We start from the raw sequence: 23,453 nt of genomic DNA, 5'->3' as shown, positions 1-23,453 counted from the left end.
GAGTATGAACGCTATTTCCAAGCTTATGTAAACCTCAGATCGCTGATTCTTCTCAACTTGGGATTTAGTTACAATATGTATGTATAACACTGACTGCTGTTCAGCTATAGTTCCAAATATTCTTTTTAAAGTTCGAAGAAAACGTTGTTATATCTAGAAGATAGAAGTCTTTTGCTTTAAACCTCTGCTATCTGTGCAGTCTTACAGGTTCAGCAGGCTGAATGCTTCCTTAATTATTTGAACAATTTGAGGTTACTGGCAAGTTTTCAATCAGTTGAAATGCTTTTAGTTCTCATTTCCTGGTTTCTGTTTCTTTTGTTTTCATGCATCATACATGTTGTTTTCTTTCACACTTCTTCTATTGCAAACTGGGTTAAAAAGCAAAACAACCTCCAGCACATTACTGAGATAAGCGATCCTTTATGCACTGTGCTCTGACAATGTCACCTTCAAGTACGGCTAAAGCACAGCACGGGTGTCCCAACTGGAGATTCTTCATCCACTCAATCGGATTCTGTTGTCATGAGCTTCTGTTCCCCTTGGTTACAGTTAGACTGTCTCTCATTTTGGGTGCAACACAAACAATGTCAGTACACCCTGTTTAAACAAGTTAGTGTCCAGAGATGTTTTTCCACTTCTCCCGTTTAAGTCATCTGTTCTGTTGATTGGCCTTTTAATGCTTTAATACCGATCACTCGTCCCCCACCCCTCACTGACCTACTGACTGTCTCTGCTTCTAATTTAAACCTGACTCTCTCCAGACCTGTCCATGTTATCTCAATGTGTTGTTGATGTGGGAAAAGGCCACAGGAGAGAACATGTGATGGGTTTCTTGGGTCTGGTATTTTCTTATGAGAGGCAGGGTAAATATAGTAGCTGAAGCCTATCAGACGCCACTGCACCAACACTCACCAGGCCCAGATGGGCCCATCGGGGCTGCGCCCTGACGAGCATCACAGGCACAGGAGGCTCTATAGACAGTATACACCAAATATTAAATAACACGCTCATAAAATGGGTAATTTATGACTCTCTATGAAAGATTAACTTTCAAATCAGGGCTGCCTGATTCTCACACTTGTCATATAGTTTCTAAATAAAATACAACACTTACCTTTCTTTAATAAGGTGCAAGTAATCATGCTGTTACACCTTCCATTGATATTTTATTCTATACACACATAGGACTTGAATTATAGAAAGGTTCTTTTTTTTCATATGGGCGTCTAATTTGAGAGTCATGGTGATGCGAGCAGTTTGTGATTAAAGTTGAGCTGGGGTATGATAAGATAGGACTGTTTTCATGACTCTTCTGAGGAATCACTTGACGTCAGAGTGGCACAGCAGAGTGAGAAGCAAGTGGAGAGCGAGATTTGACTGAACCTTTTATTTTGTATGTGCATGTGAAAGAGAGACAGACAGAGAGGCCTCGTGGTGACTCAGCATAACGAGGTCTGCTGGACCTCCGTGACCTCGTTCGTCAAGCTGACACCAGGCTCTGTTTCTGCCATGTAATTCAAAAGAAGAATGTGACCAGGAGAAAAAGATAAGCAAGGATGAGAACAGACGAGGAGAAAGGCAGAGAGAGAAAACAGGGGCGACAAAAAAAGGGGAAAACGGCACGTGAGGAGAAACAGAACTGCTAGCACTGAAGTGAGGTAGATGGGGAGGTGTTAGGAAAGGGGGGGGGGGGGGGGGAGTACAAATGACAAGCAGAAAAGTTGAGTAAACAAATGTGTGAGCGAGTTCACAAACACAGAAGGACTGGGGTGAGATAGTGAAAGATTAATAGTGACAAAGTGAAGTAAAGAGAAACGAGTGGGACCAGAGCTGCCTCACTACAGTCGCAACCAGTAAACACAGCAACAGCAGATATAATAATTCTGCTCAACACAAGTGTTTAAAAATCTCTGACATGTTGCAGCTATAAAAACTGCAACTTGTTCTGTGTGTTGGAATCGTCTGCAGTGTGTCCTAAACACATTGCATGGCTTCTTACTCTGTCGGTACATTTTGATCCTTAACACAATTCCTGAACACAAACTTATTTTGCTATCATCAATTCAATTTAATTCTTTCATAAAGCACCAAATTACACTAACAGTTGCTTCAAGATGCTTTATATTATAAGGTAAAGACCCGAGGATAATAGGGAGAAAAACCCCAACAATCAGATGACCCCACATGAGCAAGCATTTGGTGAGAGTGGGAAGGAAAAACTGTCTTTTATCAGGAAGAAACCTCCGGCAGAACCAGGCTCAGGGAGGGGCGGACATCTGCCGTTGAGGATGACGGGAGGAACAAAATACATACTGTGGAAAATAGCCAGAAAATAATCATAAGTAACGATTAAATGCAAAGTGGTGTATAAACACATAGAAAGTAAAAAGAGGTGAGTGATAAGGAAGCCCCCAGCAGTCTAAGCGCTAATATGAGGTATTTAAGGCAAAATAGGTCCTGATTATTCAAGACTTTGCATGAGAAGGATTTTAAATTTGATTCTGGATATAACAGGGAGCCAGTGTGGGGGAAATATGTTCTAGTCCCTGACAGCACCCTTGCTCCAGTGTTGTGAAAAACAAAATGCTCATCCTCTGGTGCTAACTGAAATGCTATTATGCTAACTTGCAAAGATAAGGTGATGAATACGGTTAAAACACAAAGTGTAGAATAGCAAGATGGAAATGGTTATTATGATGTCACCACCACCGCTTTGTGACCATTACCATCTTTGATTTTTTTTGTTGTGTTTTAGAGCCATATGTGACCATATGTTTGGACACTACAGTGGAGTGCTAAGTTATCAGCTAATGCTAGCAAGCTTGGCTCGTAAGCTGGGACCATAGGAAAAAATCCTGCTTTTTAACCATATTTTAAAAAGTGATAGATGTAACCACTTAAATGTTACCCATGATTTCTGCATTTTAAACCTTCCTCATTCAAGTTTTGGCTTTATAATAATTTACCATATTTAGATGCGAGGGTGACATGCTAGGGTAAGTGCTCAGCAAACTGCATCTATGAACTGTATGCATGCAACCCACTCCATACCTGCTAATCGATGCTAATAAAATACTACACCTACTAATCAAAACTGAAGCTTCTTGAACAGGCTGCACCACCAAAGCTGAGGCCTAGCAGTGACCGGGTACAGCATTATCAGCACACCTGTCAATCAAAGCAGCCATGCTTCATTGAGCCATTATACAGGTGTTATGAAAAGACCAACACTTTTTTATAACAGGTTAAACATGGATTTTAATGCTGTTGGGTATTTTAACACAGATGTCTGTAGGGATTAATTCCCTTTTAGGTTAGAGTGGCCTTGAAGGCCGTTTTGGTACAGAGACTGCACTACTTTGTGTGGCTCTGTGATTCTTGCTTGGGTTAAATTTTAACAGTGCTGAGTTAGCATCGTTAAGTCATTTTAGCAGTTCTTTACAGCCTCAGTCAGCCTAATACAGTTACAGTTGTTTTGTATTCATTAATCTACTAGAAGGTGGAAGAATGACACTACACTGCATTATTTAAAAGAAACTTGGTGTAGCTTTTGAAAAGAAAGCCTAGGCACGAGAGAGAAGTATGCAAATAATTACATGCAATAAAACTCATACAAAACAACTTGAAGGTAAACATGTCCAAGTGTAACTCTAGCATGAATAAGGTGTGAATGGATTTCAATGAAAAACAATAGCACCTAAAAAAAAAATAAAAACATCCCTTGAACTCAGGATGATATTGTAAATCATTGTTGCATGGATAAAATTGAGGTGTTTGATGTGTTTTTGTTTCTTACAACCCTGCCTGCGTTTCGTTTTCCCGGGCTTAGCGGGGTTTTAGAAGTGACATATCCCCTAAAGAAGCTGATGTAAGCACAAACAGGGGGAAAAAAAAATGCTGCTGGGAGACAGTGCTAGGCAGCCTTGTTTAGCAGAGACAGGAGAAAAAAAAAAAAAAAGTTACTTGCAGCTCAGCATAATGGGCCTCAGAGCACTTTCTGACAAACACCTTTTATTTAAGTTTCATACTAAAGCCTCAGCAAGGGAACGAAAGCAAAGTGCACGGTCCAAGGGAACACCCAGCTCTGCTGAGAAGGTGTTGTTGTTGCTTGATAAAAGTCTGGGCCTCCTGCTCTCCCCCACCCCCAACACTCATATGCAAGACCTGACAGCACTCATTGCCACACACACACACACACACACACACACCAGGATGTGTATTTTGTTACAAATGCAATGACATAAATTTGCTCTTTGGTTTTCATCGTTGATAGTTCACATTAATAATAAAGACAGAAGACAACAGGAGGCATATTTAAGTACAAATTATTTTATTTTTTGGTATGGCTTCTTTGAAGGAACTGTAAAAGACATTCTTATTGGAGAAAAAAATAAAAAAAATAATAGAACATTTCCAGAAAATATGAATGGGCATCAATGAGCCAGCTGTCAAATCCACTGACGGGGTGCAGCTGTGTCTCTGCAAGTTAAATGACTTAAGTGCCATAACTGTAGTCATAACGAAACAAAAAAAAAAAGCTATTTTAACTTAGTACCTCTTATAAATACCTACATATAAATATTGTAAATGTACTTAATGACAGACAACATTAAAATGCTGTACATGAATGTCCTTTTTGAGAGCAACAGTTTGACAATCTCAGTGACAAAAGAAGAAACAACACTGGTGTTTGAGCTCAGTGTCAGCTACCTTTAAACATCGATATACAAAGCTCCTGGTCCCCGTACGGCCACATACTGCTTGTGATTATCTACATCCATCTGAAATTATCAAGACCCAAGTCAGATAAATGTGACTGCTGGAAACAGTCAGGTCAGTTTCAAGGAACTCTCTGCACTTGGTTCTCTGGTGTGGGAGGGGCACTTAAGTTTCAAAGAGGGAGTTGTTATTGTTTTTAAATTAAGGCCTCTTCAAATAAAATAAGTGTGTAGTCCTGACATCATCTTGGGACAATGGAGCTCCGACAGTCTTATACTGAAACTTTCTGTTACCTCTTGAGGTGAACTCTCTTGTTGTCCCTCCTGTGTGGTGCTGAACACTGGAGGTTTGTTCATGGGGCAGTGCTCTGCCTTACTGTGTATAGCACCGGGTACACCCTCATCGCTGACTGTTCCCCCAGTGTCCTAAAGCAGCATTGCCCTTCATATCCACCCCAGATCCACGGGAATCTGGAGGTAACAGGGGTTTAACATGTCCCCGACAGCTCTCAAAACATCAACATGTACCATGGACATATACAACTTCCACTGATTGAGCAGAGAAACATGCGAACATTGATAATAATAGCATAGAAATAAAACATGGACAAGGACATTAATAAAGAAGGATAAAAAAAAAATAATAATAATAATAATAATTAAAAAAGAAAGAAAAAAGAAAAAAGAAGAAGTGTCAGCTTCTGGAAGCTCTCGGAAGCAGCCACATATACTGCTCAGCTTCTCAACCTGAACCTTAGTCCTCCCACTACTTTTACCCTTTAACCAATGAGCCAAAAGCTCATCCTGATCATATAGTGCAATAGTCCCACCCTTTTTTCCTGAAAGCTACTTCTGGCAACAGCAGGATCACCCCGTAGGGCATTTTTCAATATCCTCTGTCCAAAGGCTTGCAACCACTCCACCTCCATCTCCTCCTCCTGCACCCCTTCCTCTGCTCCTCAACCTGCTCATTGCATACGGTCTGGCTGGATGTGCTGCTGTGGGGCGTAATGCAGGAACGCTGCACCAGTGCCAGTGGCAGAAGGGAGAGTGGGATGTACGGTAGGTGGGGCTGTGGTGGCGGTGGAAGGCCCAACAGTGGCTGTGGGGCTGGCGGTGTAGCTGTAGCCCAAGAAGCCAGCCGGGGAGGCGGCGTACGGGTACTGCTGCTCAAAGGCAGCCTGGGCGTACTGGGTGTAGGCTGCGCTGTAGTCCAGGTACGGGCTGGTGCTGACAGAAGTAGAAACCTGAGTGGGCAGCACCAGGCTGGGCTGCACATATGCTTGCGGGTAGATGTAAGGCTGGGCCAACCTGCACACAGACACAAGGGGGGGGGGGGGGGGGGCGTTAGACCAGAGGACTAAAACAACTACTACAAGAGAAATCCAACACCTGGCTCCATTGTTTACACTGCGACCAGAGGGCGAGCATGTTAGAAATATACACTCTAGTGTCCAGAACTTTGAGAACTCCCACAGAAATCCACTGTTATTAAGGATAATCACACAAAAGAGGTGAGGGAGGCAGACTCAACCCTCCGTCAGTGTCAGTTAGTAAAAGCTACAGAACCTGTTGGATAGGCCCTCCTGGAAGGACGGGGGAGGGAGGGGGTGAATGATAGAGTCAGCCGTTACTGGCAGGTTTTCAAGCTCAGGCATCAGCAGAGTGTTTTAACAGCTGCTGCACTTCACTTACTAGACACACACACACACACACACACACACGGCAGAAGTTGCAGTTTCTCTTGTTCTGGCTTAGTTTGAAAATCTCACTACAACAGGTGAACATGTTAGCTGGGGAGGGGAGGGGGATTATGGTGGCAGGGGAGCTCATCAGGGTTGGGTGCGAGGCTCTGCCAGGCCACATGGGCAGACTCTCAGATGTAGCTGATTAGAGCTGTGGGGTCTGGGGACTGTACAGTCTTTGCTTTGCCACTTTATCCACAAAAGAAATGGGAGTGGAGAGGGTTTTAGATTAGTCTATTTTTACTCAGGATTTGAAGCACATCTTTGGAGTTTGTTGTATAAAGGGATTAGTGATGGCAGCAAGCAAAAGAGCCCCCCTCTTTCATATACATGGTGATATAACTGACTATTGAGAGAGCCTTGACCCCGGATCCTGCAGTCGTGTGGTGGGCAGGGTGGGGCGGGCGGGGGTTGGGGGGGGATCCGCAGACAAAGGCAAGATAGCAACAACAAAATGTCACATTGACTTACACTCTTCAACCACATCTCAGTGCTGAATAAAATCTTCATCTCATGGACTGTTTTCAAGTTTCAGTCTTATCGTTTTCCCCTCTCACACAGATTCAGTGCATTAGATGAAGGTTAGTATTAAAACACAGCTATCAAGCAACCAAAAACAAACACAAAAACTTAAGCATGCAGGATAGGGATTTCATCATAGTCTCAATACACTCATTCACACACACACACACACGTCTAATATTTCTGCCCTCCCCATTTATTCACCCGCCAACACACACACCCGTTGCCACTGCAAACCCCAAACCATGCCATAATAGGGAAAGAGTCACAGTACAAATCAGGATAACCTCTTCACTTCATATCACACAGAAGGGTAAAGATAAAAAGGCACTCCAGTCCATCACAGCACACGGCACTTCACTCTCAAGCCATCACTGGCACCTTGGAGAGAGGCTGGCTGAGGGAGGAAGGAGGGGCGGGTGGGTAGATATTTTCTGCCATATCCCTTCTCGGGACTAGTCCGAGTACTGTGGGCATCCTCTCATCCTCTGCTGGCACACTGGTCAGCTGGCAGCAGGAAGCAACCATGGCATAAGAGTGATTATTGTCAGCAGTAACATTAACGTCCTATTGTGTGGTTAAATAGATGCAGGGAAGAAAGAAAGGGGGGGAGAAGCATTTTTCAGGTATCATCTCAAATGGAAAATTCAAACTCCATAAAACTTGTATTGTATTCAAACAACAAATGAGTCATCTGGCAAGTGAAGGGGAAATGAGTTCTAGTGCCAGTGGTCTGAGCACAAAACAAAACAGTGGCTTTTAACAAGTAGGCATAAGCAAATGAGGGCAACCCCCACCCGTGAGCGCATTCTACAGAGAGACATTCACTCTGCACACAGCTTTCAAAGATAGCCATACATTAATGCTGCGGGGCATATGTATGCCCTTTCACTCGCCTTGTGCATAATGAGTTCGCATGTTCTGAGGCAGATTTTGGCCTCAGGCAAGTGACCTTGTGTAGGTGAAGAGAAATACAAAAATGAGAGACAAAGAAGTCCTGAATTAGATCTTTTGTGTCTGAAGAGGAACGGATAGACATACAGTGAGAGCGGGGGAAAAAAAAAAAAAAAAAAAAAGAAAAAAAGATGGTACCGAGGCAAGTTAGGGACGAGGCCACAGATGCCAAGTGGTGGGGGGAATGTTGATGACGGCCCGAAGATTATCAGACTGGCCGTCAGCTGGTTTTGTGCTGACAGCCAGTCTGTGTGCACCTCACATAGTGACACTCTGAGAATGGCAGGCTGAGACACCAGAGAGACAAGCTTACAAGAAACCATTTGATGCCCGTAAACATTACTAATATAAGCAGCTGAACTCGCTGTCATTAATGAAGGCTGCATAACGATGTGATGGGAAAAATCCTGCGCTCGCGTCACACACTGAGCAGCTAAATATTTCTACAGGATAACAAGTGAAGTTTCAGTGCGTGACTCACCATAACACAGAGTGGGGAAACAGACAGGACTGGATAGGGCGAGAAATTAACAACCCATTTACAGCACCTTGAAGAGGGCCTCCACTCTTTGTTAAAAGGAACCTGTTGTTCTTTGAAGTCAGACAGACGAAGAAAAACAAAAAAAAAAAAACAAAAAAAAAAACGTGTTTTGTTTGACACCTGTAGAGGTGCGTTTCCAAGGGAGGCACAGTCTCATTAAAGCATTAAGCCTACAACACCAGGGTTCCCATACCCTTCCCCCTCATTCGCTTTTTACCCCGTCTCAGTCTCACAGAGGTGTCAGTTTTCAATATCTCCTTTTGACACCCCGGCAGTTGCAACACTGTAAGGGGAGAAATGAAAGTTTAAAAAAAAAAAAAAAAAAAAAAAAAAGAGAATGCAAAAGAATATACATATAAATTGTGTGATGCACGAGAAGCAAGCATATTGACAACTCATCTCCTCGCCATCAAAACAATGTCCCTGGCCTCAGTGGCCCCCTCAGGGCTTCACACTCCTCCACATCTGCTGACCACAGCTATACACACATCCAGAGCAGCAAGCCGTAGCCGGCACACCACCGCCACTGAGACGCTCTGAGTACTGTATAAAAATCCTACTTCAGATCATGTCCTCCTCGTGCCATATGTTGTCAAGTGGGGGGGGGGGGGGCTGAAAGAAAAGCCACTTGTACACTCTGCAGCTTAGGGAAGTCTGGGTGCCATGCAGAAGAAACTCAGGAGGACAGGTGCTCTGTGTGCCTTTCCACGTCTCTGGGGTGGCGTTCATGGGAAATTAAGGGGGGTGTCAAGACTGTAACATGAACCAGCACCTGTCAGATGCATGCCTCAAACCAGCACTGCATATGGCAAACTCTCAGGGTCTGGTACCATCCATGCTTTGTGCAGTAGGACTGTGGACATGGGACTTTTCTGTGCCTTCTTAAGGTCTTGGAACATGAAAGGACACCCCCCCATGGGAATCCTATAATTTAGAATTTGTGATATCTTTCAGAACGCTGTATGGCTCATAAGTAGTCCTCATAAGAGTCTTAAGTCTTTCGGCTTCACTGTTCTCAATAACCACTAATATATTTCCTACTTTGTCATCGTCCCTGTGGACTGTCCTGGGATTTCCATGAAGCTCACATATACCTTATAGGGCAGCAACTTACAAATTACTTTTCTATATTAATCCACACTGCTTTTTACTAAGTCATGGTTGCTCTTGTTCCTTTTTATAGAAGAGTTCAATCACAACTGAAGCAAACTCCAACCAAAGCCACAAAGCAAAATCTAAAAGCATAAATATGTAGTTAATGGTCATATAAAACCCAGTAAAATACGCACATCCAAAGTAAAACAAACAAACAAAAACAATAAAAAAAAAGAAAAAAAAAAGAACCCCCAAACAAAAACAAAACCACATACACAGTTGTGATAAATCACTCTCAAACCACCACAAAGTCCTAACAATAAAAAACTAAGCATCAGGCTAGTTAATGATGGGCTTAAAATTTTGCATCTTTTTAAGACTAAAGCATGGAAGAACTGTTTTTTCTAATATATAAGCAATTTATTTCAAAACCTGTCCCTGTGTTTCTTGCATTTTCCTCCAGACAGCTGAGTGTTTTGCAGTGGTGTAGCTTTAAGGATGATATCTGAGAGCTGTCGGTTAGAGTAGGGGGGCGGGGGGGTGTCATTACTCTAGCGAAATGCTCATTAGCTGCCCAGCAGACCGTGGCTCCTAGACGCTATCCAGGCTGTTTCTACAACAAAGCCACTTGGAGAAAGTCTTCTCAGTGACAGAGCCCGGTCAGGCAGGTACACGAGTCAACAGGCTCCTGCCAGAAGTTAACAAGTGAGTCACACATTCACCTCTGGAATGCACTTCTATTACCACAGATATGCGAATCATCTCCCGGCCCTACAAAACTCAAATATGCTAATAGGCTACTTGTGGAGTTGCATGTGGACACAGAAACTGACGTGTGCTTCCCAGAGGCCCTGTTTGTCAAAGAAATGGTAGCCTAGCGGCGTTGCGCAGAGCGTGATGCGAGCGAACAGAGCTAAGCGAGCGCCCACTCCCTCTCACTTACCCATACTGCCTCTGGATGAGCGCTGGGTGGATGGGCTGCACTCCGATGGATATGCCTGCAAGAGAGGAGGCTGGCTGTCAGACACACATCTGCATTTACAGAGGAGGGCTAGAGAACAATACACAGAGGGCATGGGGAGACAGAGGCAGCGCCTGTTTCGATCCTGCCACAGAACAACAATTTCAAATGTGTGGCGAGCAACAGTACCAACATGTATGCACTTGGGAAACTGGGTGTCGTTCGGCCCATAAATAGTGGCAAGCTAAGAACACATGTTGCACAGTTAATTATAGTTTTTAGCCCTCATGGGGGTGGGGTGTATTTTAGCTAATCAGTTTGTAAAGATGACGTCTAGGCCTTCCCAAGAACTCAAACAAGTATTAAATAATCTTTTGATGATGGTGACCTCATTCTGTCAAGCAATCTGTAGTTCTGATGGGAGTTTGAACCTCACACCCGCTTTCAGTTTTATGGATACTGATAACTTTTGTTTTCTTGCAACAAGTCTTGAAATCAGAATCAGAATACTTTATTGATCCCTGGGGGAAATTATTTTTTGTTACAGTGCTCCATTTTAAACCAAATAAACCTCATCTTACCGGTCTGTAAACTACGAGGCTTGGCACCCAGGTAAGCCAGGTTGACGTTGGCCTTCCTGCCATCAATGATGGGGTTGGGATCCTTGCAGGCCCTCTCTGCTGCTCCTCGATCTGTCATAGTCACCTGGTGGCACAGTCGGAGGGAAAAAAGGCATCATGTTACAAATAGCTTCAGGGCTTTGGTCTGACAAATCAAAACAAAACCAAAACGCGCTTTAAAAATTAAAAAACAAAACAGGTTTTGGTCTTCACGAAAGCCCCCCCACCCCTACAGGCTTTCTTCTGTTATGATCCCGTTTCTCTCAAGAAGGGGAAACTACAAACAAAGCACAATGATAATCTTTGAAAACTGCCCACAACAGCAGTAGCCGGCCACTCAGCTGCCACACGGCCATGGGCAGAGCTGCTGAAATATGGATCTGGGGAGAGCAACAAGGAGCTTATCCAATTAGGGCCAAAATAAGGAGATTGGTATTAGTCCACCCCTTCCTGGCATTAGTTGAGGCCTTCTGTTTTGATTGCCATGTTCTGCCAACACCGAGTCACCTCTGTGTGAGAAACGAGCAGCGAATGTAGGCCACAGATTGCATTGTTTAAGTGGACCATTTAAAAAAAAAAAAAAAAAAAAAAAAAAAAAAAGCCTCTTCATCGTGGAAGGATCTGGAACAAAGCCCACTCAGGGCCTGTGTTGTGAACACACAGGAAGGAACGAGGCCGTGTTTACACTGAAGAGCCTTGCTGTGGGGGGGTTCTACTAATCCACCTCTGAAGTGTGTTTAGGAAAAAAAGAAAAAAAAGAAAAGAGGTGTACTCAGCTTTGGGCAACTCCCCTGCCCTGCTGCCAGCTACCTCTGCTCCAACTGAAACCCTCAGAAAAATAGAGTGAGCAGGTTGCCTCATGCCACACACACACACAAAAAAATGTAACTCAGCATAAAGTGCTCATCGTGCCACTGTGTATCATCCTCGGCAGCACCCATATCACCCTGAGCCTGTCTAACCTGAAACACCAGCCTCCTCGCGAAGCCGCTCGATACCAGCTAGACTCACAGGACGGGCTTTCTTCTCAGTTAGAAGGCTGATGTGTAAACACAAGAGAGCAATTGTCTTACAATTGTGCCGTTAGAGGTAAACATGAACACATAACCGTTTTCCATTCCTTCTTTGGCCCAAGAGGTCGTTATTTGGGCTGATGCAGCTTTCCAAGTTCTAGTAAATATTTGCATTTCTTATGCGCTTCTGTTCTTTGTGTCAGAAAGAGTGCAGGTCTTTGTCTTGCGAGAACAAGACAACTCACCTCTTAATGTAGTTTTACACTGGGCTTTGCAGGGGTTCTTTGACACTTCTCACTAACACAGCGTAAATCAACTATGGCCAAACACAGTTCCAATCAACACAATGCGATGACCTCATAAACAGCAGGTTTAAGCACAAGTCAACAAGTTCAGCTTGCAGAATGATGCGATCAAAGGGAAACTTAACATACATGTGGGGAATGGGATAAAGCCAAATTTACTGATGCTGGAATTTCTCTCAGCAGCCAAGATGTGATGTAAATCATGTGCTCCGGTCCTTGACAATGGAGGGCAGGGTGTACAAAGTAAGCCTCCCCACTGCTCCAAAATAACCATATAAAGCCAGCAAGAACACACACACACACACACACACACACACACACACACACACACACACACACACACACACACACACACACACACACACACACACACACACACACACACACACACACACACACACGAGCCATAAGCCGAGGCTGTTTAGGAGTGAATGAGGTGGGGGAGACTTGATTGGGTGGGTTTGGGGGGGTAACATCAGACATATGTTGAATTATAATCTTCTTAGTTATCCATCAACTTGTGTGAGCCCTCATCCTCATTAAGCTAAAATAACAGCCAGCCAGGCAAAAACGGAGATGCTGCTGCGCAATTGTGCGGTTAAGCCTCAGTGTGTGTGCGCGCGTGTGTGTGTGTGTTAGGGGTTGTGGTGGGGGTGCATTTGACATGTATTTGAATGACTGAATGCTGTATTATGCGGAGTCACAAAACTCAAAGAGAGAGAGACACAGCAGCAAACAAAAAGATCGCTGTTATGTAGACACAAACAGAATTTAGCTGATAGATGATACGGTTTGATTGCGCTAAATGTCGTGAAAGCGAGCGGATGATAGTGAAAGTTTTGCTTCTACTTACGAAGCCGTATCCTCGGGATTTGCCGGTCTGTCGGTCCGTTATCACCACAGCCTCATCAATGTCCCCAAAGGCCTCAAAGTATTTTCTAAGTGAGGCATCGTTTGTGTGGTACGGCAGCCCGCCGACAAAGATCTTGGTAAAAGTAGTGTCTTTCTGAAGCGCTGTGGGATGCATGACGTCCAGGGCTCCGTTCATATACTGATGAAGAAGCATTGGATCAGCCGGAGACCAGTACTTGGCACGCGGAAGACTTAGAGCTAACAGAGTCCCAGCATCAGAGAAACCAAGCCCAGTCTCGCTATGTTTCACTCGAGCTTCTCCAACTCTTTTTTATGTTTTTTCAAAGTTGCAGCAACCTGATGATATCCACGACTCAGTCCGCGTGAACTCGCGTCGAGGATGCCTGCTGCTTCGCTGCTGAGAGGAACCGCTGGGATCATTTATAGTGCAGTTACCCGGGCCACGCCCCCTTCCGCTGCCAGCCAATCGGCTTACAGCCTAGGTGCCGGCCTTGGCAGCGCTCACTCCTGCTAGTTTCCCCCTTCATCCTTTCCCGGCGCTGTGCTGCACCTGCTTTTGTCTTTTACAAACACAAAGAAAAAGCCGCACACTACGGCAAAAAGCGCGGAACCATGTGGCAGACATGGTTCTGTAACGAGGAAGTAAAGGATTCAGCTTCTTTCCTAAAACACCTAACCCAGAGCTTAAAATAGTGCTTATTTTACTCTCGTTTGACTTTGGAATCGTGAGGTAGCAGCTATAGCCTGAGCAGATAGCAAAAGTTAAAGAGTTGCTAATGATTAAACTCTCAATGCTCATGAAAAAAAGGGGCCGCTGAAAGAGCAGCTAAGCTCACATACACAAACTCTGGAGCCTTACATGGTCATGATAAGCTCCTGATTTCCATGTTTATCATGTAGTCGACATAAAACAGTCACTCATCTACAGCACATAGAAAGTGCTTCAGTCTCATGATCACTATAAACTTTTTTACATCTCAAAAGGCTGGAATAGCCCCTAATAATATTACCATATATAGTCTTTGACTCTTTTGAGCCAGATGCCATGACTCCAATAGCTTTACATGGTTGGGCATTCTGTTAACAGACTGGTTAAGCCGTATTTTTTGATAGTATACTGAGAAATTAATGGGGCAAGTGTAAAAATGTCTTGCCAGATGTTGCATTCTCTATGTACTGCTAATAACAGACCCAGTGATGCCTTCAGCTGTAAGTGCTGAAAGCAACAGGTCAGGCCTCATACAATAAGTTTAAATTGCCATTTTGCCTTGGAGTTCCAGTTAATCGCTTTATTTGACTTGGACTTTCTGTTCAGCTAATCAAAAGAGTTTGGTGCAGCGGGTGAACTGCTGAGGAACCAGGACCCAGAGAAGTGTCACAAGCATCACGTCATGAAAGTCGAGGTGAGCCGATGAACTGTTGCAGCAGCACATCTTCCCGCCCTCAGTGCCTTGGAGTTCCAATGCTAAGTACCAAGGGTCAGGCTGACAGTGAGATGATACTCTAATGACCTCAATAAAAAAGGTATTTAATTCACACCTTCTCCCCTATGAACTGCTTCACTTTTCTCGCATGCCCTTTGTAGCTCGTCTTGCTACCTCATTCATATCCTCTTGATAAATCCCTCCCTTTTCCAGCTTTGTGCCTCAGTCAAAAACCCCAGTGTTTAACTTTGATATCATTTGTCCTGCTTAAGCTCCCTGGCCTTTTCTATAAGTAACAGCTGGAATTAAAACCATACAGGGCAAAATGCTCCACCTGCTGGTTAGCTTGGATTAACATAGGCAGAGAGGAGGAGACACTGTGAGCCAGATGTTCAGTTTATCTTAACTTTATGATTATTCCCAACACCTACAGAGAAATAAACAGCTGAAGTATTAGAGACAGTGGTGATGTTTGAAGGTGATGTTTTTAGATGCAGGGTACAGTTCCCCAAACTCTCAACAATCGAGACAGCAAAATAGCTGGGCTCTCCCTCAGGCTGGAATAAACATGTTCAAATCTAAGTGTTTACACATATTTATTTATACAGTTTCCGAGTTTCATTAATGAAGCTAAACCATGGGTAACAGCAAATCGCAAGAAAATGAAGAGCTGTAAAAAATAAAAAGCTGGACATATTAAAAAAAAAATTAACCATAACATCCAGATGAATGCCAAATAAAGCCCTCTCCCTCTAAGACCAACTGTCATGCAGCTGTCATCAATGCCAGGATGGGTAGGCCCTTCTGATTGGTCCATGCACAGTACACAGCCCAACGGCATTGGTCCAGGTGTTTGTCGTAAGGAAGGAGTCTTTCTCGAGCGTATACACACTAAAGCAGCAGGCCGTCTGAATTTCTCCACAAAAGATGTGACTTGGCACGATGAATCTGGAGACAGGAGGGAGCAGTCAGTGACAGGGAACATTCTGAGGTTTCTTTTCGTCTTTTTTTGTTTATTTCTGAAAATTTGCTCCTTTTTGCACATAACAGTCAAGAAATACATCACCATACAGCAGAGAAATGCATCACTACAGGCATAAATCAACATTTACAATTCATAGTTAATGGAAACTTTTGATGAATCCATTTATAAAAATACATTTTTCACTGCCCATAATTTAATAAATCTCTCAATAATTTAATAAATTAATGAAATCTGTCTTTAAATACATTTTTTTGTGCTGAGAATTACACTGCAAAGTCTAAAGACTTTCAAACTCAGTGCTCTAAAGTAGCCAGCAGGCCTCATCCTGTGCTTTTTTGATTGTACAGGTGCAAAAGCTGCTTCAATACATTATCACAGCAGAAACTACGCAAACCTTCAGCAAAACTTATGGTCTGTACAAGCTACTTAAAGCAGTACATGACGATGCTGAGATCTGAATCGTATCAGTATCCTTACTTCACACATCCATGCATGCCCTTGAAAGGCCCCTGTGAGAGTCTGAGGAAACAGGGCAGCCGTGTCCAGTGACCACGGTCTCCAGGTTTATAGACATTAACTGCCCTTCTCTCACCATTTCTTGTTCCGAGGCTTCAGCTCCTCAGCGGCGTTCCTCAGGAAGATGTAGTTCTTTTTCTGGGGGTTGTAGTACTCATGGCCCTGAATGATGACGAGTAGAAGTCAGAGTGAAAAGGCAAGCTTTGCTAACTAGAGTACTGATCCAACAACTGTAACGATTTATTAGCGCCTACCTTTGACCAGTCGTAACTGGAAGCATACGCAAAGATGTTGCCATTATGGTTGAAGCAGCAAGCTGTGATGGGCTGGTCGAGCTGCTCTGAGGTCTTCAACTTTGTGCGGGCATCTTTGTCCCAGAAGCTGAAGCGTCCGTCTGAGCCCACGGTAGCCAGAGTGCCATGGACAGGATGGAAGGCGATGGCATTCACCTGGTGGGAGAAAACATAAAATAGGAAGAACAATTATACACAAGTAACAATGAAAGAGATTCATTTCACAGATATTAGACCCCCCCCCAAAAAAAACAAAACAAAACAAAAAAACAAGAGAAAATTGTGCCTTTATTCAACAGATAATTAGGCAATTATATAATAATGACTGTATTTAAAAGCTCAAAGCATGGAGATATCAGTCATAGCCACATTAAGACTAAAGAAAGCATTAAATAAAACACTAACGATTGCAGATAATGAAATGTAATATTTTAAATTACACTGCAGTTCTTTCATCATCATTTTTAAACCTTACTTATTAAGATCATTAAGAAAGGGAGGACTGTGCGAGGATTTTAGTTGTACTATATGAAGACAGGTTGTAGTGTATCTTTTAAATTTTGTATTGATCTCACTCCTGCTGTTGAACTTATAATAAATTGAATAAATTCACCTATTTACTAGCATGTTGTAATTACAAAGTTTAACTCTGTGAAATGCAGACAAATTCCAAATTTTAATCTCCTATACTTGTGTAAAATGGAAAACAAAGCAAACATAAAAACTGCACCAATTTACACAAATCTTAGTTGGTTTAACCAAGAGTATATCATTACTAAAATGAATCCCATGTTTCTCTTTTAACAAGAATAATGTTTACAATAAATCAGAGCTTCATTTAACACTGAAGCGCTTTACTAAAGTCCACAAACTAGGATAGTCTCATCAAATGATATCTCCTTTAAGAGCAAACAGACTCAAACTCACAAAATATATTTATCTACAATGCCGGCACTGGCCCAGAATTAAGACCAACTTACTGCATAGATGTCCTGTGGAGTGGTTGTGTTGGTTCCATTGGACCTGTGGCACTTGAAGGTGAAGTTATCTTTGGCTCTGAAACGAATGAACAGTGATTCATATTTCAGTTTCAATTATAGAACCAGAACAATAATTTTATAAAGAAAAGAAAGAAAGGAAAAGGTGCACACTTGAATTCGAGTAGTGGATTGTATTAGTCACTCACGGGTTTGGAGGATTGATATAGTGGATTGCCACTCGGCCCTCAATGCTTCCCAGTGCAAAACCCGTAGGCTTGTTCTGCTTGTCCTTGAATATGGCCACACAGCGGTGCTGCAAGGATGTCACGTTGGTTAAAGAGTAGTAATGCCAATATCTTGACATGCATGTAGCACCGATTAAAAATGAATCTTAGCAGTGTACAAAATTACAAAAGTGAGAGGCATAAGGTATACACATATTTGGAAAAGACAAATCACCTGATGTTTGAGAGGAGATTCTATTCGGCGAAACTCAGAGGGCTGGTTCTCTAGTTGGTACACTATCAGGCCTCTCTCAGCTGTGGCAACCACTGCCATGGGGTACACCTACACAGGGCACATTAAACATAAAAAAGTCAATCAATAATCAGTCTATTCTGTGAGCATCAGAATTTGTCATACTCATAAACCACTTACAACATCTGCGCAGTAGCATCTCTCAGGCATTTGCAGTGACATCATAGGATTGGGAGATCGAGTATCCCAGAACTAAAGAGACAAATAGAAAAATGAGAGCTTTTTCTAAGTGTTGTTTATAATTAATCATTTTCTCAAACAACATTTAACATCTGTGTCTTTGAATAAATTTCAGCAAATTCAATTATTTGGAATCACTCCACAGGTGTGTATATGCTTAATGAGACATGTGGTTGGTTAAAGGGTCACTTCAGGGTGACCCCCAAAAGCCAGGATAAAAACAGAAACATTTAAACTCTGTTTACACCCAATATCACATAAAATTTGCATTAGCTCAAAGTGGCCGGTTTTAATGAAAGGTGGATTCTGATACAGACAAATATAACCAAGTGGTCTTCTAGGCTTTATCTCAGTAATGTTAAATGACTGAACTGGATGACCACACTCTGTTTGTGGAATCTTATCTTATTTAAATGATGGCTTATGATGCAATTAACTACAGACACTTGTATTTTGATTAGGGGAATTCTATTATTATGTTTGTATATAACTACTTGGCATGTTTGTGTATTACTGTGATGGATGCTGCTTTTACCTTCAGTGTTTTATCCCAACTGCCAGTCATGATACAGCTGTAGTTTGGGGCCTTGATCCAGTGGATTGCTTTAATTGGGCCATCGTGCTATGGAGAGAAATAATGAGAACTGTAACAGGATTCTGCTTCATTCGTGTCCACACAGTTGTTCTGGGCTTCTGTTCCAACCTGTGCGATCTGGATGGCTTGGTTGCTGTTGAGATCCCACATCTTGGCTGTCTTGTCACAGGAAGCTGTGAAGACTTTGCTTCCATCCTGGACAGAAAAAAAGAAAAGCAGATCATAAATTACTCTACAACCAGACAGCATCTACTGCAAAGATTACATTTTAGACATTAAACCTACATCACTCCAGCAGGCATCCAGCACTGGACCTGTGTGCATCTGTTGGGCCTTGGGAACAGTCTGTCCATTGTCCTGCACCTCCCAACATCGGACCTAAGAGTCAGACGATAAACCACTGTTAAGATTTTCAAAAAGTTAAATATGCACGATGTATATAAAAGTCTCAAAGAGGAAAAAGAAAGAGCAGAAGAGAGCAAATGGGATATACTATGAAGCAGCATTAATGGGTAAGTATGCTACGTCAAGCTTAAAGTCAGACTTTGTGTCATTAAAAGTGGCTCTCTTTTTACATGGCTAAATCACTGTGATACCTTACGATGAGCACAAATCTTGTTGGGAACAGGTTATGTTCAGCATTCTTGTTTCAAATCTGCTGGAAGTACTTTGTTCTCAACAATGCTTTTATTTACAGCCATTTTTAATTGTTATATAGACACTCTGTTGGTTGAATACATTTTATACGTGCGAGCTATTAAACAATGAAGCCCTGCTGTAAAGTTACAGCAGTGCAAACTGTGCATCACATTGCTGCTGGAATGTGAAAGACAAAGTGACAATAGACCCTGTGCACGAGAAAATGCTAACTTCCTGGTTTGAGACCGGATGTGGGGTTGTACATTTCGGGTAGCTTTACTTTGCAGTCAATTGCTACTGCGAAGATGTACTCCAAAATCATGTCCAAAACTCGAAAACGGAAAGATCGCGTTAAGTTACAAAGAGCAGAAGGTGGGAACACTCACCACTGTTGTGTCATAAAAAAAAATCTAATGATCAATTTTGACGTTTAAAACGTTTAGATCAAGCAGTTGTTTACATCACTCAACACAAGCAGAACTGCATTACTGCAGCAGAAGACACATCGTCCACATTCAGAAGCACATCTCTGTATAGTGACTGGTCTTGTGATTTAAACAGGCAAATGTTCAGCATTCAAGCTACAGGTGAAGAATAGTCAAACCAGATGTTTCCCCCATTATGTCGAGATCAGCTAGTCAAGTACACACCTACACAGCATGTTAACAAACCGTGAAAAAAAATGAATGATTGCTGGTAACGGTTTCTATACATTAGTATTTACGAAGGGTATGTTGTGACTTACCTTCAAAATTACAGTGGTCCCTCGCTATAACGCGGTTCACCTTTCACCTCGCTGTGTCATGGATTTTTTTAGTGCAAGTTTGCATGTTGTTTTTTTTTTTTTACATCACATTGTGTCCTGCGTCCTGATCGCTGCAGACGATCTCCTCCGTGACGTCTCTACTGTACAGTACAGAATCGCTGCATCGATCGCTGGCAGTGTGACTCTGAGTGCAGTACTGTATGTCCACGATGTCCACGAAACGTTTTGCACCGTCAAAAAATAAAAGTGGCTACTTGATTTCACCTATCGCTGGTTATTTTTAGAACATAACACCCGCAATAAACGAGGGACAGCTGAGAAATATAACATTTGAATCCCTTTTCTGTTTTGCTCTGAGGCGCGGGGGAAAAATATCGACAAGTCGATGACTATCATTTACAGATATATTGGGTAAATGCCCAAGACATCTATAGAAATGTAAATCGCCGCTTGATTCATTCATTTGCTTAACTTGTTTTGGACCGTAAACAAGGCGCGAATAGGACACCGGAAACAAAGCTCCCCACAGGAGTTTCCGCACCGGAAGTAGCATATGCTAATGTGCACATAGTCTATTCTAATCTGCTGCTTTACTCTTACACTGCTGGAACTGCAGCTACAAGGACACAGAACACACTCAAAAGATACAGGTTTAATCAATAAAAAAAATAACATCTCTCTTATTAGGTTACAGGACAGAAACCTTTCGCGTCTAAATCTACCCAGTTTAGATTTTCAGAGCTCTGATGTTTGGCCATCACATTAGAAATAACTGCAGAAGTGAGTTTTAAAATAAGCACAACGCTGAGCTTAACAGAGACAGTTGGTAACTACCATCATTATACCCATTATTTAGGCCTTTTCAGGCCAGTATAAACAAATATTGAAGTGTGTATATTAGGCATAGTGCCTTTATTGAACAATGTTGAATTTCACATCCTGCTCATACATTATGCGTCACTCTTTTTAAAATAGGCTAATTACACATTATATAAGGACTAAGCAACATGATTTAGCGATTAGTATTAATAAATCTATAGTAATAATCTTTCATTTACTCACTCCACCATAGGCAATAAATACGAGTGAATAAATTACTCACATCATTAGCCCAGGATCCTCCAATGAGGAAGTTTCCAGGCATGGTGGGTGGGCTGAAAGCCAGGCAGCTGATGCTGTCATCTGGAGGTGAAGTCACTTCGACATCCTATAAGGCAAGACAAAAAAAACAAGAAGTATGAGGAGGACCAGTGACAAAATGAGGATAGAGTTTTAAACGACTCCTTTTAACATTTAACAAAGTTTATGTCATACAACATATTGACAGCACTATTGGGCCACCTATACATTTTAGCTACAGCAGCTTTGATGAGATCCCATTCATTAACATGGAGTTGGTTCCCCCTAGGCAGCTGTAACACATTCTATTTTTCTGTGAAGGCTTTCAACAAAATTTGGAGTGCAACTGCAGCTTTTGCCCATTCATCCAGAAGAACATTACACGCCACAAGCGTGTAATATCTAGAAGTCAATGAACTCCTTGCAAGTCAGTACTTGAATTCAGTGAGTATTTTATAACAACTCAGTCTTTCAAAAATGTTTGTAATGGCTAGCTGTTAGATTTTATATCTATGGAATGGCACTAAACCCCTCAATTCAAAGATTAAGAGGTGTGGTCCAATACTTTTGGACATATAGTGTATGTTGTGCTCTTGTAGGCCGCTTTACCTTCATGGGATTGTGGCTGTCTGTAGTCGTGCTTCCAAACACCCCGGTCCCTCCAGTCCCAAACCCCGAGCTTGTTCCAAACAAACTCATAGTGCACTAACGTCAGCCACCCCTGAGAGAACAAAGAAAGACAGTGATTTTATATGAAACAACACGCTAACTGCCAAAAGTTGTCAGTGCATCAAACAATACCATGAACCACTGAGCAGGTGATGAAAACAAGTGAATACTGCATGTGTGAAACACCGGATAGCACACATTACGACATCCATTCAAGTACAATAAATTAGTTTTTCTTACAAGCGATATATAACTGCACTCAAGTTATCGTTGTTATTATTATTATTGAGGATATAACGAAGTCACACATCTGGATAACCAAAACTTAGCATGACAGCTAAAGGAAATGCTAGCTACATCACTTGCCACTGCTAACTAAATCACGCTACCAGGCTCGTTAATAAAAGGATAAATGGTCATTTAACTTCGATTGATATTTAAAATAGGGCTCAACCTATAAGCCACTATTATGACACCTTTCTCTGTGTGAAAATAAATACGTTTGAAAAAAAAACGAGCTCGCTAACATTAGCTAAGCAACTCTTGACAAACCACTGTGCCTCCCGGGTTGGAAAAAAAACCAAACAAATTTTCATGTTTGGTGACAATTTTAAACAACCATAATTAAACATTTCACTGTCACTGAAGCCTTCTCATACCTACAGGGATATACATACCACTAATTTCCTTCTACTCTAGATGTAATGTCGCAACGCTGAAAACGCTAGAAGTGTGGCGCTTGTTCCTTTGAGTGCATAGTCGCAGGTTGATGACGCTTTGGCTCCAGCGCTCAAGAAAATGCAAACCGAAAGGTAAACGCTGTGTGGCAGCAAAGCAACAGGCTGCATGCAAGCCTACTGTATGTCTATGGGCAGCCCACTTGAGTTAAGGTGCCCTTTAAATTTTAGATTTCTTTTTATATGACACGATTTAGATGAAATACTGTAAGAAAGTGGCAGATGGTTATTAAGCTAAGGGAAATCATAAGTAAAGTACTATGTATATAGCCTGCAGCCTAGGAAGTAAGATTTTTTAAACGTAAAATGAAAGGTTACCTCACTCAAATAAATGTAACAAATATTTAGTTTGGAAATATGAGGAATAGAAAAAGTTATATCAATACTTTTGGGAGTAAAGGTTTGGTTTAGTAAATGTGCCCACTTTCGAGCAACTGAAATTAAATGTAACCTATGAAAAAGGGGGAAAAACCAGAAGAAAATTATGTGGCAATAAAATTTGCTTCAGTCTCCCTTTCACTGGGCTGTGGGCTATATTTCTGTAGCTTTGAAAAAAGGCAATTGTACAATAAGAGCGAATTAAAAATCAAGTTAATCAATAACTAGGTTTGGTAAATTAAATAAGGAACAATTATGTCAAATTATGAACCTTGTAATTATAAGACA

At 42.1% G+C, this 23,453-nt stretch overlaps 2 protein-coding genes across 3 annotated transcripts; both read right to left on the bottom strand.

Moving 5' to 3' along the window:
• Positions 1-4,309: 4,309 nt before the first annotated feature.
• Positions 4,310-13,756, bottom strand: LOC147330046 (RNA-binding protein 38-like). Its single transcript, XM_086291589.1, has 4 exons — positions 13,328-13,756; positions 11,118-11,241; positions 10,519-10,573; positions 4,310-6,029 (listed from the first exon to the last, which is right to left on the bottom strand). The coding sequence occupies exons 1-4, from the start codon at positions 13,538-13,540 to the stop codon at positions 5,687-5,689; spliced, it is 735 nt and encodes a 244-aa protein (XP_086147715.1). The 5' UTR covers positions 13,541-13,756; the 3' UTR covers positions 4,310-5,686.
• A 1,824-nt stretch (positions 13,757-15,580) lies between these two features.
• rae1 (ribonucleic acid export 1) lies at positions 15,581-22,874 on the bottom strand. 2 transcript variants are annotated; one of them, XM_086291588.1, is made up of 13 exons: positions 22,728-22,874; positions 21,991-22,102; positions 21,365-21,469; positions 19,143-19,235; positions 18,966-19,052; positions 18,798-18,884; positions 18,203-18,274; positions 18,005-18,112; positions 17,752-17,858; positions 17,546-17,621; positions 16,527-16,721; positions 16,349-16,434; positions 15,581-15,719 (listed from the first exon to the last, which is right to left on the bottom strand). In XM_086291588.1, coding segments are annotated over exons 2-13 (1,107 nt in total). In that variant the 5' UTR covers positions 22,081-22,102; positions 22,728-22,874; the 3' UTR covers positions 15,581-15,718. The 2 variants fall into 2 exon arrangements, with proteins under 2 accessions (XP_086147714.1, XP_086147713.1); XM_086291587.1 differs by lacking the exon at positions 15,581-15,719 and having other exon boundaries at positions 16,345-16,434.
• Positions 22,875-23,453: the final 579 nt, after the last annotated feature.

Source organism: Aulonocara sp. 'chitande type north' Nkhata Bay, linkage group LG5, assembly GCF_057382095.1.
Source record: "Aulonocara sp. 'chitande type north' Nkhata Bay isolate Kocher_YH1m ecotype deep benthic linkage group LG5, A_spYH_male_GT1.1, whole genome shotgun sequence".
In the NCBI taxonomy this organism is placed as follows: domain Eukaryota; kingdom Metazoa; phylum Chordata; class Actinopteri; order Cichliformes; family Cichlidae; genus Aulonocara; species Aulonocara sp. 'chitande type north' Nkhata Bay.
This window is presented reverse-complemented; position numbering and strand designations above follow the sequence as displayed.

Excerpts from the sequence above, each read along its gene's own strand:
- rae1 (XM_086291587.1), bottom strand. The coding sequence starts at position 22,080 with ATGAGTTTGTTTGGAACAAGCTCGGGGTTTGGGACTGGAGGGACCGGG. Across the intron at positions 18,275-18,797 it reads GTTGGGATAAAACACTGAAG|TTCTGGGATACTCGATCTCC; the intron begins GTAAAAGCAGCA and ends TTGTCTCTTTAG. Across the intron at positions 17,859-18,004 it reads AATCTCCTCTCAAACATCAG|CACCGCTGTGTGGCCATATT; the intron begins GTGATTTGTCTT and ends ACATCCTTGCAG.
- LOC147330046 (XM_086291589.1), bottom strand. The coding sequence starts at position 13,540 with ATGCTTCTTCATCAGTATATGAACGGAGCCCTGGACGTCATGCATCCC. Across the intron at positions 10,574-11,117 it reads GCCTCGTAGTTTACAGACCG|GCATATCCATCGGAGTGCAG; the intron begins GTAAGATGAGGT and ends CCTCTCTTGCAG. Across the intron at positions 6,030-10,518 it reads CTCATCCAGAGGCAGTATGG|GTTGGCCCAGCCTTACATCT; the intron begins GTAAGTGAGAGG and ends GTCTGTGTGCAG.